The sequence below is a fragment of the Notothenia rossii genome (genome assembly GCF_949606895.1).
Source record: "Notothenia rossii genome assembly, chromosome: 2".
NCBI classification, from domain to species: domain Eukaryota; kingdom Metazoa; phylum Chordata; class Actinopteri; order Perciformes; family Nototheniidae; genus Notothenia; species Notothenia rossii.
Genome location: NC_136904.1, coordinates 21,360,617 through 21,380,139, shown reverse-complemented (window position 1 = coordinate 21,380,139; position 19,523 = coordinate 21,360,617). Strand labels below are relative to the sequence as shown.

Below are 19,523 nucleotides of genomic sequence, written 5' to 3'. Positions count from 1 at the left end.
TGTTTTGTATAGGTATGACCCTACAATATATTTTTACAATATCGCATAATAGGTCCACTTTAAAAGGGTCATGATAACAGGTATTACAAAATAACTTTTTTTTGAGAACACATTTTTCAGTATGCAGGTAACAGTGATTAAGATTTAAAACAACAATACAACATTGTGTACATCACATTAGGCTTGATAGAATAAAATAAAAATCCCAACTTCTCTGTATCATTTTTCCTGACTTTAATCATTGGCTCTTATTGCAGTGCTTCTCCAGAGCGGGTACAACTTTTGTGCACTCATTGAAATAGCAGCTATAAACAAAAATCTATTTGCATAACCCATACAATGAAAGACCAAAAAACATCCCTTGATTTGACCCCATGTCCATCTCTTTAACACTGTACATAAATCATGTTTACAAAAGAATAAGGTTGTCTGTTGACTAGAAAGGCAGATCTTCAGGTTTTGGTTCCTCATCCTCTCAATGTGGCCAATCACACTTCCATGGCTGAGACTTTGGCACTTTGAGACACTTTCCTAACTTCTCACAGCCAGCAGGGGCCCAATTCTGTAACAGAGAGCAGCAATCACAGCAAGCACAAGAATATGATGTTATCACAAGAATATTACGTTATCAGAGTTATAAGTGATTTACAGGAAGTTATTACTGTGCTTGTTTATTTTATTCACCACAAGGGGGCAGTGCTATGCCACAAATAAATGCACAGCAGTGTAGCTCTCACTCTGTGCTTCAGTGTGACAAAGCCACTGCCTAATTTATATCTAAGAAATCCTAAAGGACATGTTTTTCATAAAAGTCAAACACAGACAAAATCTAAAGGAAAATGTCCAGGTTCAGATAATGATATGATATGATATATATATATATAGGTTATAATATGTTCAAGTTATACATTAAGTCTGCAAGCTCAAAGCAGACAGTTAAAGGTAGGGTAGGTAAGAATGGAGAAACCGGCTCGAGTGCGCTAGAATTTGAAAATACACAACCGGAAAAAATCTGCCCTTTCCTTCAGACTTCCTTACAGAGCCCCTCCTCCAACACACACAAACGCGCACATGACCGATGAGGGCACGAGATAAGTTTGTGCACAGATGGAAGGCTGACAGGCAGGTAGGCCATCCAGTTATTTTAGCCGGGCCGGCTCAGATGATTGGTCTTGCTTTTTACAGCGCCACGGCTTCCACAGATGAGATATTTTTATGTATTTATTGTCAAAGCATTTAATGTGTTCATTACATCGGGATGTTAAGAGCATTCCATGGAATATAAAAAAAAGTGTTTCTGAAGTGAATTACCTAACCCACCTTTAACTTAAATATTGAGATAGTTTTATGAATTCTTAGTTTTTTCACAAGGACTTAATTAATTTGTCTTTGTATTCGTGTATCTGATGTATAAGTGTGATGGACAGACCAGAGAGATAAGGTGTAAACATTCCTGGAATTAACGCTCAGTATCTGAGTTACCTTCTACACACACAATGAATGTATTCTCAACATAATTTATATAGTTTTGCACTTCTACTAATAAAGTGCCTCTTGACATTTATGTTGTATAAATCTCACCATCACCGCCACGTCACACATGTTGAGCTGGGGAACACCGGGCACCAGCGTACTCTTATGCAGCTCCACAACAGGAGAGATCCTGCTCAGCACTTTCTGGTACTCATGGGACGAAACACTGCAACACGCAACACACAACACACATGGTCAGTATGTTGAAACTAAATGTGTGTTTCAGTTTCCATTATCTGATGATATTTTTTACTCTTATTGAAAGCAGATGTCTGAAAATCTAAAATGTTTTGTCTGACCAGAAGTCCAAAGCCCAAAATATTTTAGTACACAACTACACATTATAGAAGCACAAAAGAAGAAATATTTGGTAATTTTGCTTGATAAATTACAGAGAGAATGTATATATTTTTGTCAATTGACTCAGTATTTTAAGCTTTTAATACACGTGAAACAATGACTTAACCAACAATCAAAAATGACACACACATACACAGACCTGGATCAACGGTTTCATAGTGTATACCCACATTGACTCAAACACAAGTCTGTTTTATCTGTTTTGTCCATTTGTTTCAGGTATTTAACAGACATTGATAAGTCTAACATACATTCAAACACACACACATACAAATTTGCATTATTTCAATTTTTTTGGGCTTTTGGTCATAGAATAGTGTTGTTAATGCTGCGCGCATGTATCCAGTCCACCTTATAACAGAGAAGGGAAACGCTGTAGCTTTAAACAACAGAAACACCTACACACATCCAAAATCACACACATGCTGTCCACTCGGGCACCCTTTGGGAAAGCACGCTCAGCAGGGTGAACTATGTAACCCCTACCTCATCCCCTGTCTCTCAATTACTGTTGTTGGACACCAGTGAGCCCGAGCACCTCTGTGCATTATTATATTCAGTGTGTAAAACACAGGGGCCCCGAAGGCTTTCAAAGGAACGCTGCTCTCAATAGGACCTGTAGGGTTAATGGGCTGTGCGTGCACGTGTGGGTGTGTGTGTGTGTGTGTTGGGGGAGTGGGTGTCTGGTAGCGTGACACACAGATAGACAAATATCAGCAGTGCAATTACACCCCTGATACGCTCGCCGGCAGCACCTGTGCCAGCCTTCAATGCTCCCTCCACTGCAAACCCGGCCCTCTGATTGGCCCCTGGGGACCATGTGCATGTGTGTGAGGTGAAGTGTCAATTAGAGTAATAACCCCAGGCCCTGTCCAGCTCACACCTCCCCTCCCTCTTAGATCTCCCACAGGGCAGCAAGGCTTTCTCCATCAGCCAACACCTGCTCCTCTCCTTGATACTCTCAGTCTTTACTTTCCCCTACAATTACTCGCCTGGTAGTGCACTGGCCGCAATTAGTCTCTCTCCTGGTGTGCCACATTCGTCATGAGCTAACTATCAATGCACTGTGACCCGAGCTGATAGGACAGCACTGGATTCATACCCCTGGTTAAAAATCAGACATTCAGATTAAATTCCTTCAGCTATCGAAAATCGCAAATTCTGCTTTCGCCAGATTATGATCAGCAAGAGAGATATTTAATTCCCCTCCTATCTGTGCCCGCTACTGGTTGCTGCGATTAATTTTGTGATAAGTGATGAAGCAACTTAATAAAAGTAAATGTAGGGGATATTTATCAGACTGTTGTAAGTTTCCTACGCTACCATACAAGTCTGCAAGTAAAGTTCGCCATGCATGGAGAAACTTGCATATGATATTATGTTTTCTATTGTTTTGTCTATGCACTGAAAATCTCACACTGCAGACCTCTAAATCAAAAACTAATAATATCATTTGTTTATGCCCCCTCTGCAAACAAATAATAAAAAGCCTACAGTCAGCACAGCTCATTATCATGATTATAACCCTCAGCTTACTGGTGTAGAGGCAAAATCTGGAATAATAAGCAGGCTGTATGCAAATGAAGTCTTTTGATTTATAATGTATGGCACCCAAGGGGGATGGGGGCATTGCTCAGGTGTGTCACCACTCTGATTACTGATTCATAACACTATTGCTGGAACACACACACACAACCACAACCACACAGTGGCAGAAGGTGGGGGAATTGAGGAGACAATCAAATACATCTGTCCTGCCTACCCCTCCCCTCCACCACCTACTCCACCCCGGTGGAAATTGAGCACTTCAGTAAGGACTATTGATTGGGAACACGGGAGCTCGGTGGCAGGCAGCAGATGAGACCAGACTGTGAGCAGGGCTGCCTGCAGTGTTAGGGCCGGGACTACACTGCGGATGACCGAGACTCAGGGGACCCGAGCTGAGGTGGGTGGTGTGAAAGCCAGGATGTGTTAACCTCGGGGCCTTAGGTCACAGAGACGGAGGGCAAAGAGGAAGGCAGCAAAAGGCTTTAAATGAATCCAATAGGGATAGCAACCCAACATGTTTTAGATGCAGACCTGGTTGGGTTTGTCATCCTGAACCACCATGAGAAGCGTGGTCCAGTTACACTAGTCAAATGTGGCTGTCCTTCGGTTTTTTAACAAGTTATAAGACCAAAACATAACAACTATACATTCAAAACACACATACACACAAATTAGCGTCCTTTCGGAATTTTGGGCTTTTGGTCAAGGAGTATTGTAGTGAATGCTCAGCGCACATGTATCCAGTCCACATTATATCAGAGAGGGGAAATGCTGTAGCCTTAAACACCTACGCACATCCAAAAACACACAGGCTGTCCACTCGGGCACCCTTTGGGAAAGCATGGTGAATCTAATAGGGATAGAAACCAAGTTTTGTAGATGCAGACTTGGTTGGGTTTGTGCTTCACCCATGGACCACCAGGAGAGGCCTTCTCCATTTACACCAGTCATATGTGGCTGTCCTTCTGTTTTTTAAAGACAAAACTACTACACTAAAGGCTCCTCTCCTAGGTTGCATAATTATAATCTAAACTGATTTCTATGCTGACTGTTCAGGACTGGGGATTGTGTACGTGTGTGTGCTCTTTGCTGTATCACTTCCTGCGACAGTAGTGAAGGCATGTGTGCAGACAGGCCCTACATCATCTTAAGTGGCTCTTTAGGTGCAGACAGAGATTAATGATGGCCAAGCAGCCAGTCCAGCTGGGGGACCGAGGAGCACACGGACAAAACGCACACATACACATGAGTACACAAACACACACAGTTAACTAGGATGGAGGAGAACGCTCCCAGTGGATGCAGAGGGACAGCGGCTGAGTGGGGAGAAGTGAGCTGAGGTGCACAGCAGTAGGTGGAGAAGGAGAGAAGTAACAAGGGAAAGAGTATCAGGAACTTTTGGAGAGGGAGAGGACTGAATAGAGAGAGGATGGAAGAAGAAAAGTGTTGCGCAGTTGGGCGACCTTGTAGACAAACCTCTGCTGTAGAGGTGAAACAGGAGTATTCCTGTTTGGTTTGTGTGTGCGTCTGTGCCTCTGTGTGCGTATGGGTCTGTGTGTTTGTGTGCACATCTAGCACTCAGCACAACACATCGCTGCGTATTGATTGGTTTTTGCTTTTTTTTTTTTATTCTTCCAAGTAAATAGCAAGGCTAAAAGGTGGGCATTTGAAAAACAACATTAATGTTTCATCATCCAATTTCACTACAGAGCTGAAAGGAGTTGGAGCAGGAGGCCAAGAGGAGATGAGGCGGTGCAGGGTGTGAGAGGCAGAGCTTGCAGAAGGCAGCAAAGAAAGGTCAATCCAGAAAGGTTTTAAGGCAGGAGGGAGCCAAAGCGAACACTGAGCACAAAATAAATATATAATCTTCAAAGCGATTATTAGATGATCTTAATGTATTAGTCATTACGTCAACTTGCACCATTTTCCCTCAAAGATCACATAAATATTGGTAGTAAAAAATGGCGCTCATCTATCTTTGCACCCTTATTTAGCAATAGTCTGAGTTCAGCTTTGGCCGTCTGTATCTTCTGGTGTGACTCGATCCTCTCTGTGATCTTCACTCTCCTCTCACTGAAGAGACACACACAACTCAATGAAACAGCACTCGCTCTCAATTTAGACCTGAACAATTTATCCCAATGAATCAGCTTTGATCTCATACAAATACTGCGCTCCCAACAGGCAAACTGCTTTCCTATTCGCTCCCCCCCCAAGATCATTTCCAACACCTCTTCACTTATTCCTCTGTGTCTCCCTCTCTACCTGTTCACATGTTTTGATTTGCTTTTCTTTTCAGGGAACTAACCTGATGGGGAACTTTTCCCCAGGATCCCGCCCCAGGTGGAAAAGGATTGGCTGCAGTGTGTGCTCCTTCTGGTCGTGAGTAGTCACACCGGGGACCTCTTCACCTGGACAGAAATCGATGCCCTGTAGGGGAAATCACACAACAGATGAGCATAATGACAACTTCTATGACTCGGATGCACTTTACAGTATCATTGTACATGTATCATAATGTATTTCTAGCAGAGTATTTATGAGATTAGTGATTGATGATAAATTAAACATTTTAGGAGGAATGTATAAACCATGTTTGGTATGAAAAAATTATATTTCATTGAACTCTTTCTGCATCACTTAAAAAAACTTAAAGACAACCCTTTAAATCTTATTCTCTCAACAATTCCCGTAATGATTTTTTGCTCTCTGTTATGACGTTTCTTTATGTTTTTTTGTTTCCATGATGATCGCCCAATTTGATTATTTTAGATGTTCATCATGTGCATCAAAAAATAAAATCTAAAAACTAAATTAAATATCCAAATGCTTAAATGTATGCGTGCAGCCAGCTGCTACTCTAAGCCCCGTGCTTAATCTTATTGTTGCACGGCCTATATGCATATTGTCTTCCAATCTGTTGTGTTCATTATGCAGCTACTGTTGGTACATCATGACGGGGCTCAAGTCACTGACAAAATGAGGATTTTCTTCCTCGTGCTGCCTCCCCCGCTTCATCTCTCCACGCCTTCGCTCCCGCTCCATGACTCCATTCTGGCAGTGATCGCAGCCTGATTGAGTCACACTCACTCCTCCAGAACCCCCTGGAGATCTCCCCCCTTCCCCAACACAAACATACACACACACACTTTTTGATGAGCACAACTAATATTGAGAAAGCATTCATCTGTGAGGCACTGTGGCTGCCCCCCTCTGAGATCGCTCAACAGAGCACCTAAAAAATACATATAGAAGAGAGAGAAAGAGAGAATGTGAGAAGCAGAGTCACCCCCCGCCCTGCAGACCTTCCTCTCATCCAGGCAAGCCCTGTCTTTTGAAGCCAAAAGCTTAGAAATGCAGAAAAGAACGAAAAAAATAAAATCTCATCCCAGAGGAGCAGCCAGAAAAGGCCTGCTGTGTGTCTCTCTGACTCCCTCTCATGTACCCTAGACAGAACAGCGAGAACTCCATATCTCCCCTGACATTAATGCTATGGATACAACTAGGCTGCTTTCAAACTGGAGCAGAGCAGTCGCTATTACAAGATAAGGAGCAGGAGCATCCAGCGGTGGCAGGATGGATTTTGGAAATGGAAATATCTGATGTGTATTTTTGATCCAAAACTAAATGAAACAGATATTTATATAGATTGTAGCACATCTGTATTACAATATATACCGAAAAATATCTACTTTCGATTTCATAGGAACACATTTGTTTTTTTACAGGCATCTTCAAATTGCTGTCTTAATGTGTAGCAAACATTTGTAATGCCTTCTGCTTAAAAGTAAGTGAACCATGTTCTGTGTAGCAAGCGTAGCTGTGTTAATGTCACAGGCCACAATGTAGCCCAAAAGTGAGCAGGAGCTGATGCACAGTAATCTGTTGTCAAAGTATAAAAAAACAGTGAAGGACTAACAGGCGTCTGGGAAATCGTTATTTTTCAGTTTTCAATCATCAGTCTGTGAAGTATTTAACTGCCATAGATCTCCTGCTGTATCACAGGTTACTCAGCAATACAGATACAAGGAGCCACAGTCACGACAAACTATATTTCGCAATATTAACATCCCTACACTCCCTCAAGAGAGTTGAATGAGAGCCATTTAAGCCTGTGAAATTTCTAATTTTCCTCATGGCTGAGCTGCATGAACACAGCCAGGAACGAGCAAAGCGTCTCTCAGCTATTAACCTGTAATGTTGTTCTTTTTCACAGACACACTTATTCCGTTCTTGTTTATTTTGTTTACCATATACCATATACAAATGATATTGTATATATAAGACGAAGAAGCAGGAATCATGTTGTTGGATGTAAAAGGGCTTTGATTGGTTATTTCTGTAGGAAGACAGAATACACTAGAAACTCTATAGGGTTTTAAGGGGCTATTATTCAAACATATTCAATAATTCATGTTATTCCTGAGAGAGATAACCTAAATAAGGAATATACATTTTCTCTGAAGGAAAACATTTATGTCAGTTTGTTTAAATTGTTCCTGTTCATAAAATGTACTATGGGTGAATGGATGAATTGGAACGTTTAAGGAATCTAATCACGAAGACTAACTTTCTCCTGAACAGACACTGATCTGCACATTAATAAGGAGAACCAAACATACATGTTCATGTTTTCTCTCCACCTCTCTCTCTCATGTACACACACACTACACACCCCCCCCCCCAATCGATAGGCAACTCACAGGCAATCAGAAGCCATTATTTGTGAAGTTCCACTTCAGTTCACATGAGTTGATAAAGGAGGCTGCTATTGATTCAGCGGCCCTGAAGGAGAGAGCAATTTAAGCGACCGATGGGGCATAAAACAAACTGGATCACAGGAAAAGCAGAGCCATGATGGGAGGACAGGAGGACATGTTTTTTTATGGAAAGAGGAGAGAAATGTAGAACAGACTACCCTGCTTCTCAAGTGTCACATTACATATTTCTCCAGATACATTTAATCAGCACAAAGTTGATGTAATTACGGCCCAAGAGTACTGCAGGAATCTGCCTTTCGATCCTTCTTTTGAGCTCCGTGGTGCCAAAAGAACAAGTCTACAGCGGGGAATGACGGTATGTAAATGACGAGGAAGAAGATCTCCACTGGAGTCAGAACAAACAAGTCATCTGGTTGATGAATGATGTAAGTTCGCTGATGTGGGGGTTCTTCATTAATATTCATTACGCTCTGATGTACACAGCAGTCAACTGATGAGCCATTTTCAAGATAACACCAACAGTGTAAGTGTTTGTGTGTTTGAGGCAGATTAGGAGAGACAAAGAGGGAGGATGTGGAAGCACAAATCAAGAACTGAGGAAACCGAGATGGGACAGAGAGGCTGTGTTAGTAAACGTACCTTGTTAAACTCTTCTAATGAGTTGCTCCAGGTCCAGTAGTGTGCCTTGTATTGTCCAATACGCACAGCCATCAGCTCATTGCCACGGTAATAGAAGATCGGCCTGTAATGGATGAGAAGAGGAACAAATGCTCAGATTTGTTTTCTTCCACGTTGAGTTTGAACTTTGAACTTTGAACTTGTGATTTAAGAAACAAAGACATTTCGTCTTGGAAAACTGTTAGTTTTTTTTTACCCCTTCTCTAAATGTTTTTATCTTCCAGGAATATGAGCTTTCTAATCACCTAAAAATCCCCAAAATCTAACATAGGCTTTCTAATGTTTACCGGGTTTGGTGTTAACCATGTTCAGCATTTTAGTGTCGGACAGTAGCATTAGTACTTTTTAATAAGCAATTTGAGGTTGACAGGAAGGGCATTCGATTTTCAATTCAGAAAAAGGATTTTCCCTAGATGATAACTAAAGGAAAGGTTACAACAATGCTCTCACTCAGGCACGTGACATTTATTATAAAAGGGTTTCAAAAATCTTTGTCTCACAAAAATGGGGAACTGCTGTAACAGTGTGTGTGTACTGGCCTGTTTCCCTGTTTGTGGGGGTGGTTTAGGAGGACCGGTGTCAGGTCCAGTCCATCCAGGGCTCTGTCATCAGGAGGGCTGAGGCCGGCCAGAGCCAGACTGGTGGGGAACAGGTCCATCACACTGGCCAACTGGAAATTCACCTGGAATAAAAGACAATATTATCAAAAACAAAAATCCCTGTGTGTTTCTGTTGCACACAAGAAAAAACTTTAAGAAATGAGGACTGGCCAAGTGTCCTCTCAAGGACTTAAACTCACGTTGCTCCTTGGTTGTTACACACACACACACACACACACACACACACACACACACACACACACACACACACACACACACACACACACACACACACACACACACACACACACACACACACACACACACACACACACACACACACACACACACACACACACACACACACACACACACACACACACACACACACGTTATTAATGGCAGTGCTAACGGGTGTTCTTTCTAAGAATTATCCCTTGAAAGTGTTACTCCTAAATCAAGAATAAACAGTTTAATTCTGCTTTTAATACAAGCTTACTCTATAATGCTAGATATTCTTCATGTACAAGGTAGCAATGCATAGTCATGATAGGATGTTTGTATGTGTTATTGTGTGCACACATGTACTGTAGGAAAGAGGTGCATTTCTTCAGTCTACTCTCTAATCCCTGCTTCAGGGAGCCTCCAAAATGTCTCCCTTTCTAAATGAGTTTTTTAGGGAGGAAAAGGAAAAAGGAGGAGCAAAGAAAAAGAGGAGAGAAAGTAGGGAGAGGACAAGGCCCGGGCGAGCAGGCGGCTGGAGCTGGAGCGAGCTGGTGTTTTATCTCCTTTTCCCAGTCCCAGTGAAAAGCTTTATTTTATTTATAAACTTTGAACTATTTTCAGATAAAATGACATTTTTTCGTTGTCATCCTTGATCTTCCGTTCCATTCTCTCCTGAGCGAGCCTTAGAGGGAGACGGCACGCTCACAATCAGATAGCGCTATCAGGCCTCTGCAGCTGCACCGCCATGTGCCGCTGTGCTCCTATCGGCAGCCCACACACACACACACACACACACACACACACACACACACACACACACACACACACACACACACACACACACACACACACACACACACACACACACACACACACACACACACACACACACACACACACACACACACACACACACACACACACACACACACACACACACACACACACACACACACACACACACACACACACACACACACACACACACACACACACACACACACACACACACACACACACACACACACACACACACAAGCTCCTTAGCACTGAAATGAATTCCCCTTTCTTCTGTATCCACAGAACCAGCCACAGAAAAGGCTTTGCAATGCATTCCATGATCTATCTGCTCATCCAGACACTTCCTCTCTCTCACACAAACACTAACAGATTTAGCCCTTCACTTCATTTTTTTTAAAGTCCCCCTCACGCAGTCACACAGAAACCATTAAAGAAGACAGGACAAAAGGGCATAAGAAAAAGCAAAAGTGACAGTTAGTTGGTAATAACTTGCATGACCAAGAAAGGTACACTTTCAGCCTGTTCTGACAGAGGAATATATTCCCGGAGTTGCCATCTTTTGTTTCATCTTTTATTAGCCCTTTATTGCAGTCATGGCTGAACTTCGTTCTTTCTTCACCCTTTGTTCTTTACTTTTTTAACTGACTCATCACTCTCTATTAATGTCTCATTCATTTCTGTCTGTGTTGTGAGGGGGGCTGTTGGTTATCTTGGGAGGCAGAGCTTCTATCCCGGTCTCTGCCACTCTGCCTGTGTGTCTGCTGCCTGATAAAACACAACAAAAGGGATTGTGACACTCGACGACGTTGTGTGGCCGACACCCCCCCCACCCGCCTCCACATCTTTGTTCCTGCAGCACCCACCCCTCATCACCCTAGCCACCTCACCCCCCCCATCAGGCACTGGGAGAATGCTGAATCTGCACCTGCTTCATTCCAGTACACCTCCTCCCATCCTCCGAGAGAATAACCAGTCGTCAACAATTTTCTGCACATTCACAAAAGTAAGGTGAATGACTTATTTTCATCTGTGCGATGCATTCACAGATCACCAATCCCCCCAACATGTGTCTCTTAAACACCATAAAGATGTTATCATGAGTCAAATAAACCTGCTGAAATCCCGCCTTAACAAAGGATTGCACGGCTGTTTGTTGTCTCTATTATTTTGTTCAAAGAGCTTACAGACTTTTCAATACACAGATCAACAGAGATTTCAGAAGACTACAAAACCAGAGAGGGGGCAGTCCTGTGTGTGTCGTGTCCTCCCTCCTAGAGTGATACATACAGAGCTGCAGGATACAGTAGCTCCAACAAAACAGCTTTGTCATCACAACCCCAAAGAGCTCCGGGGAGGATCGATTGACCCTGCTTCTCACAGCTAAGCCACACATACAAACATACACACACGTTTGTTTGGTGATGTTCTTCATTTGTAGTATAATGAGTTACATCTGTGTCTCCCACTGGTCGTGAAAGCTGCACAGATACAACTAATCCATACAAAAGCACGCATATATGCAGGCATGCAGAATCACAAATGACACAGACATGTTTTGCACATGCATGCTAAGACACACTGGTCAATTATAAAGTGGCAAAGCCCGACAAACACAGAATACTCCTGGCAGTGTAGCAGTGTCTTAAGCATTGCTCCTTTTCTCTTTGCTATGCCAGCCACCTCTTTTACTTCTTCCTTGCTTCCTTCCCTGTACCCCCCCCCTCCACCCCTCCTGTTCCTTTATCCTGAGCGCCTGGCATATTCAGATACTGAAGTCCTCATTACGGCTCAATCCAACCTCAGCAAACACACAAACAGATTAGCCGCTTAAGACGCTCCCAATCCCCCTCTCCCTCGCTCCTCTGCTGTGCTATCAGGCCCCAGCACACCCCTGTGAGATGAGCCAGGGGCAAGGCTTACTGCAGACTGCAGCCTCCGCTCGCTCCTCCACCAAATCCCTCTGCGTCACAGCCCCGTGTCACAGCTGCCCCTAATACAATTAAAAGTCATTTGCAGAACGCACAGGCTTAGAGGATCACGGTGTGGGTGGGGGGTTACATTTGGGAGGGGGAGGCAGGAAAGAGAGAGTTTGGAGCATTAATTCCAGGCCAAAAATATTTGAAGAAATAGTGGAGAGAGCGCCCATACGCTTTGAGGCGCAGTAATTCTTTACTAGAGTTCAATCACTCCATAGAAGTTGAACATAGTCAAGATTGACTGCTGACAGCGCCAATAGGTGAGAGTGTGTGCATGTTAAGTGGTAAATGATACACAAATAAAACACAAAGCAACAATAATTAGAAAGAGAGGATTAGTTAAATTATTCCTTTACGGCCCTGTACATCGCCTGCAGCTTTATAGAGAATATTACAGCTCCTGGTACCTGTTGATAGGCAGAACATTAAGGAGCAGCAACAATGTTTAGAAGAGGAATAACTGGCTCAGGATCCTGGGTCTAGTTTATTCTCCAGAGAAGACGGTAGGGATTAAGTGAATGATTGTATTTTAGCAGGCTTTATTTGGTAAAAAGCTTCAAATCACAGGGGTATTCTTACTGTGCCTGCTTTGATGTGTCCGGGCCACCAGGCAATGGCAGGCTCCCTCATGCCCCCTTCAAAGGTGGTCTCTTTCCCACAGAGGAACGGCCCATTGCTCCCGGCTGAGGAATCAGAAGCACAAAAACACATGTAAGCATGTATCAAAATACACACCTGTACAAGACAGAAAATGTGCCTTGGTATGCACTGACTCGAAGGGAGACACTATGTGTGCAAGTGGGAATTAATTTGTAGTGCTTTCCTTCATTTGGTCCAGACGTTAGCGCTGCTCCGTTGTCAGAGGTGAAGAAGACAAAGGTATCATTTTCAATGCCCAGTCTCTTCAGCCACAACAAAATGTGACCAACGCTGTAGTCCAGCTCCATCACTGCATCACCGTACCTGCAGAACACAGACAGTCAAAGCTGTTATCCTTCCCAATGAGAGATTATATTAATTTAGTGGGAATGCTGACACAGCATTCCAACTATCTGTTATGCTAAGCACAAAATTCTTTATTATTCCGCCAGGTTATTTTGCGCTGCTTCGTCTCCCACATTGAACATCGCAGAAACTCGGTTCGAACATCAAAACGTTCAGCTCGGTCGGGAATCATTGGCTATTACTTTTATCATTCATAACTTTCATAATTCCAGAGATACATCCCATAATTCATCACATTTTTAACATGGAAGTCAATGGAGAAATCTTCAGACTTCAACAATCTTCATGCAACTTCAACTGCTAACTGCTCCTTCTTCAACTGCTAACTGCTCCTTCATACTTTCACTCAGAAACCTCATTCCAACTTTAAAATGTCACACATCTTTCTGACATTATTCGTGTAACACAACTTTTAAATCTGATTCTTACTTTTAGAGATATTAAACATTGACGTGCTGGACGCAAACGGCCAAACTTCGCTTGTATATCAACGATCCATACCTCGACAGCTTTACGCCAGATCTGAGATCTCACCATATGCTGTTACCATGGAAACGCATCCCTCGCCATAAAACACGATGTCGCTGTAGCTCCAATGGACATGGTCCGGTCGTCCCAAAATCTTCACCTGTATATCACCTCTCCGTGCTTCAACAGCTCTACGTCAAATCTGACCTCTCACCATATGCCGTTTCCATGGAAACGCATCCCTCGCCATAAAACACGATGTTGTCGTAACGCCTATGAAAAGGGTCAAAACAGCACTACACTTCAGATAATGGTTAACGGTCCAGCCCTCAACAGCTCTATGTCAATTATGGGGTTTCATCATATGCCGTTTCCATGGAAACGCATCCCTCGCCATAAAACACGATGTCGCTATAACTCCTATGAAAATGTTTAAAAAGTGCTCAAACTTCACATGTGTGCTAACAGTCTAGCCGTGAAGACATCTACAGGACAGTTTTGAAATTTCTTCAAATGTCGTTGCCATGGCAACACAATGCTCGCCATGAAACACGGTTTTTTCATAACTTCAGTGAAAATGCTCCAAATGGCAGGTTTGGTAACGATGCAGCCATCAATGCATCTAAGCTATTATGGGATGTTATCAAATGCCGTTGGCATGGCGACAGATCATTCACCATCAAGTTAGTTCAAAAGTTTGCAGTTCAAATATTCTGCTGCTTTTCTAAGCTTTTTTACTTTCTTTTCTTCTCTTATCACACATTCAAGCCCCCAGTGTTCATGTATCATTTCAATCTAAATTCTTCACTTTCTTCTTACACATTACATTTCAGCATAGCAATTCAGCGTCAGCTTTTCAGCATAAAGCATTCCCACTAGCAATTTCTTCAGGAATTGCATTCTCTAGTTTATAACCTTATTCCTCTGCTGGACAATAAGTCAGTAATGTACAGTAGGATATAAAGTACCGGCCTCGCTGGCTTTGGTCTAGGAAGGGTTTGGAGGCGTAGACAGGGGCGTGAGTTGCGTCGGGCGCCCAGTAGAGGAAGAAGGGCCGCTGGGCCTCTGTCTGACGGCGGATGAAGTCAACACCTTCCTGTAGAGGGCGAAGGGTGGGAGAGTCTGTCAGTGCAGATGTTAAATGGCTTACTTGAATCACAATACAGTTGTCAGCAAATAACCCCTTTTTCCTCTACATACTACATCTAAACATGTTGTGCCTTTATTTCCTCAACAACATTAATAATAGGTCTACTGAGACTTTTATTTTCGAAAAAGGCATAAAATATTGATTTCTTTAGTCTATGTGGTACTGCACCTGGGAATAGTTGCCACTTATTTTCAGGGCTGCGTCCTTGTTTCGTACTGTTCTAAAATGTAAATTGTTGATCAGAAAAAGCATACTAATAGGAGCTTTACAAAGTTCTATTTCACAGATCCATTTTCTTCTTGTGATTGCAGAGTGCGCCTCTCAAGCATGCGGCGCGTCTCTGCATGCTGCTTTTGATCCCTTTATAAACTGAATAGGAGGGACAGACGTAGGCAGCAGGGATAATCAAACAGAGTGCGCAAAAGTCAACAATCCACTTCTGCCGGTGAAAAGCATGGCAATGATCAAAGGCCAAAATCAGGCTTTAATTGAGCTTTAAAATTGGTTAAATAGATGATTCACTTTTTTGTGCTTTTATGTTCTGGTGAACAAAAGACCATTCTTCTATGGTAGACCATAAATATATAGTGACTTTCATTATGTTCTAATAATGAATTTACAGAGGAAACTTTGAAACAGAATTTGGTTTATCTGAAATACTCCACTGAAGTGTTGTGAGCCTTAACTTACCAGCAGGTACATCTGTGTGAGGTTGGACTCTCCAGTCTTCCTGTCAATCTTAAACTCCTCGTAGTATCTGGAAAACAAGTGGGTTGCTATTATTTATTAAATAAACCTTCATATTTATTTAGCCATTATCCCATCTGAATAGCTGCTGTCCCCACACCATGCCATTTCTCCACTGCTCATTCAACCGCATAAAATAACTCTTTCAAAGCAACCTGATTGTATTGTCAAGGCTTTCAATCTCCCTCTAAATTGACCTAGACTACCGCAGACAATATCATTACGGTCGACAACAGAAGCAAATTTCCCTCTTGCGGACTGTGTTTGCAGGAGATTTTGGTGAAAGACATATCTGGGGAGTCTCTGCAGATCTGAACAGAGGGAACTGTTATGAGGTGTTGCTGAAGCGTGGCGCAGCAAGCAGAGAGGCAGTGACAGGCATCTCTCTTTCTTACGCTTCACTTCCTCCAGGTGTCCTCGCACACAGCCAACGCAACCTGCCGTCTCATGAGGGCTTGTGTGTTTCAGTGAGTATGCGTGTCTATGTGTGTGTGTTTGTCTGTCCAGGGCCCAGGTAAGCAATGCTGATTAAACCCACGGCTAAGCGAAAAACACGCCCGGCTGCCAGTTCCAATGACCCTGAATACACATATGGCTGTTTTGGGGAAAACAAATGGGCGGAAAATGGAATACACAAGCACAGCTGGTACAGAGGAAGAAGAGGAGGGGAGACACCCAACTCATCCAGAGAAGCAGACAGCCAAGCTATTCCACTGAGTCAGGTGGAATGAAGATTTTTATAGATTTTCAGCCTCGGTTTCTGTCTGCTGTTATGCATATCTGAGTGCTTGTGTGTTATCCTACCTGCCAAGCATCTCAGAGTTGTTGTAGACGGGGATGTTGGGTCTGATGCTGCCGTTGTAAGGGCCAAAGTGGCAGTCTGGTGCACCAAACCATTCATCAAAACCATTCTTCAGAGGCAGGTACTGCGGTCTGTGGCCCAGATGCCTGAGTGACAAACAAAGTGAACTCATACACTGTAAGGTCAATGAAACTGAAGGACCATTCTGCATGTTTACTGTAAATGTGGACTTCTACTACAAACCAATTGTACTTTTGCCACTATAAATCTTTTTTTTTCGAAACGCGCAACATACTTAAATTCATGTTTTTTCCGCAAATGACTATATTATGGCTCTGATTGGTTTCTATTCACTTCAATTTAGGACCTAAATGCAGACCTTTTAAACCTTTTGCAGAGGTTTGAAACTTTAAGACAGGTCTCCAAAGCTGTGTGATTGGTAGTAACATTTTGAGGATAAGTAAGCATGCCTGGTTGCATTACTGCAAAGAAACTTAGTGGAGATAAAAACTAAATGATTAAAGACTGTGGAAAGAATTTTCATCAGTAATGTTAAAGCTAGAGTAGGAAAGTTATTTTGGAATAATCTTTTGTTATATTTTTTCAAATTCTCTTTCCAGATGACAGCAATCAATAAATATAAACAAACGTTTGGATACTTTAAAAAATGTAGCTTAGTTTTGCTGGCTTTTCCAAAGCTGCCTGCCCAGCTTTAAGTATAGCCTCGGTCCTGTAATGCGAGGCATTTATTCCATGGCACCATCAAGGATGGTCATCAACATACTGCAACCTCTAAAAGTTCAGAAACCTCTAAAAACGTGGAATACAAAAGATAAAGAGCTCACCACTTGCCAACAATCTTGCTGACATAGCCCTTTTTCTTCATTATCTGGGGTAACAAAATCTCGTCCTTGGAGATTCCTCCCACTATCTCCTGTGGTGTGTATGCTATAAAAAAGGTCAGAGTTTAGTGTACAAAACTTTCCGTGACTTAACTGCACACTGTACATTATAGTAATGAGAAAACCTGCAGGAAATCATTTGCAGCTGGATAATTTACACAGTTTGGATATACTGCAAGTGTACCGTTTCTGGCGTGGCCATTCGTGGTGTAGAAACCGTTTCTGACAGGCAGCCTCCCGGTGAGAAGAGCAGCCCTGGCTGTTGTAGAAATTATGGGAAAAAAAGGTCATGATGATGATCCAAATGCTTTTCCCCTCTTGTTTTCATAATGCTCTGGCATGCATCTGAATAGTATGTTGATACGTTAAGCTTTTGAAATTGTGTTTTTTGTCACAACTCAAATACCAATACCCATTATTTTATCAACTGCTATTAAAATCTTAATTATAATCAATGATCACTGCTGTCAAGTGCAACCACAATGAACACAATTCAATCAAAAAAATAAGCAAATTACCTTTACAGCTTGTCAAACTGGCATTTGGAATACATTATCTGTACTTTTTTATTAACCTTTTTTGTACAAAATACAAACTCCATTTTGAACAATAGTTAATGTAATAACTGTAAGTAGTGTACTTTGTTCTGTATGTTGTATTTAAATGAGATGAGGTGCAAGCTTATGTTTTTGAGGTTCTTTCATATATCAGGTGCTATTCGAACATTTTGATAATGTGACAATAAAAGCAAGTAGAGATAGAAGGAAGTGTAGTGATTATGACTGGCATTGTTCTAACATCCTGTTAGCTTCTATATTACAACATAGAGCTGCTGACTCACATGGGGAACAGAGCGGGTTGGCAGTGTAGAAATTTGGAAACAGCATGCCCTGAGCAGCCATGGCATCCAGGTTGGGGGTCTCTTTAGAGGGCTGACCCAACACCCCCAAGTCCCCCCAACCCATCTGTGGTGCAGAGGGAAGTTTATTGACACATCCTCCTTACACATATATACAGACACACAGAAAGCAGTGGTGGAATGTTACGAAGTACATTTACTAAAGGACTTAACTCAAGTAGGCCTACATTATATTTCCAGGATTATTTTGCTATTTATGTTTTAATGCTAACAATGTTGTACTTATGTAAGAAGTTAAATGCAGGACTCTTACTTACAGACTTACGCACAGAGTTTCTTTACCGGTATTGCTACTTTTACTTATAAGAACTTAGTGTATCCCTTTCAGAAAAAGAAAGCATACATTAAAGCACACACTATATACTGTTCACAGGCATCAAGGATCAATGAGATGTAGGCTACAGTACATGGACAACTGCTACTAGTTCTGAAAGCCCAGAGACAGAAGGAAAACAAATACCTTTACCGAAAACAGAAAGAGAAGGAGAGAAAACAAATGACTTGTAAGAAAGAGGGTAACTAAAGTTACAATAACACATTCAAAACACAAGACATAACTTACGTCATCCATGAGCATGATGATTATGTTTGGAGATGATGTATTTGATATCTTTTCTGTCAAGGAACAACATATTATTGAAAAAAATAGAGTAAGAGTTAGAGAAGACATGACTCGCATAGCTGCAATCATATGAGCAGCAACTTCTAGGATGTGCTTTGTTTGTCTTCGTGCGGCAACTTCAGCGCAACGCTTGCGCATACACACACAGAAATTATTTTGTGTTTTTGCTTCAGTCATTTAAATTGGCAATTATGTCCTTAATTTGTTAACGCGTATGGTGGACTTGGGTATAAGGATTTAATAGCAAAACAAAAAAATATATACGTCATGTGATGCATTCAGGACCTTCTGATAAATGTACGTGCACGATGGGATTAGATATCGGTCGAAATGAATAATGAACCATGTAACAAATACATTTATAAATACAATAAAAAGGGTATCAAATATGTAAATAAAAAACGTGTTTTGCATGTCATGGTTAAAATGTATTATATGATATAAAATATAAGAAACCACATAGGCAA

The 19,523-nt window shown here is 42.0% G+C and overlaps 1 protein-coding gene across 1 annotated transcript; it reads right to left on the bottom strand.

The window, feature by feature from the left end:
• galns (galactosamine (N-acetyl)-6-sulfatase) lies at positions 1-19,283 on the bottom strand. The gene is made up of 14 exons (XM_079663169.1): positions 18,997-19,283; positions 18,357-18,480; positions 17,700-17,774; positions 17,459-17,561; positions 16,616-16,759; positions 15,755-15,821; positions 14,883-15,010; positions 13,267-13,404; positions 13,021-13,126; positions 9,380-9,522; positions 8,802-8,904; positions 5,750-5,871; positions 1,582-1,699; positions 1-562 (listed from the first exon to the last, which is right to left on the bottom strand). Exons 1-14 carry the CDS (start codon positions 19,231-19,233, stop codon positions 476-478), a joined length of 1,695 nt encoding a protein of 564 aa, XP_079519295.1. The 5' UTR covers positions 19,234-19,283; the 3' UTR covers positions 1-475.
• Between the last annotated feature and the right edge of the window lie 240 nt (positions 19,284-19,523).

What these genes read in the sequence shown, in the direction of transcription:
- galns (XM_079663169.1), bottom strand. Translation starts at nt 19,233, where the DNA reads ATGACTGAAGCAAAAACACAAAATAATTTCTGTGTGTGTATGCGCAAG. An exon ending in AGCAAGATTGTTGGCAAGTG is followed by an intron (nt 16,760 to 17,458) that starts GTGAGCTCTTTA and finishes TTTGTCACTCAG; the next exon opens with GCATCTGGGCCACAGACCGC. An exon ending in TCACACAGATGTACCTGCTG is followed by an intron (nt 15,011 to 15,754) that starts GTAAGTTAAGGC and finishes CGCCCTCTACAG; the next exon opens with GAAGGTGTTGACTTCATCCG.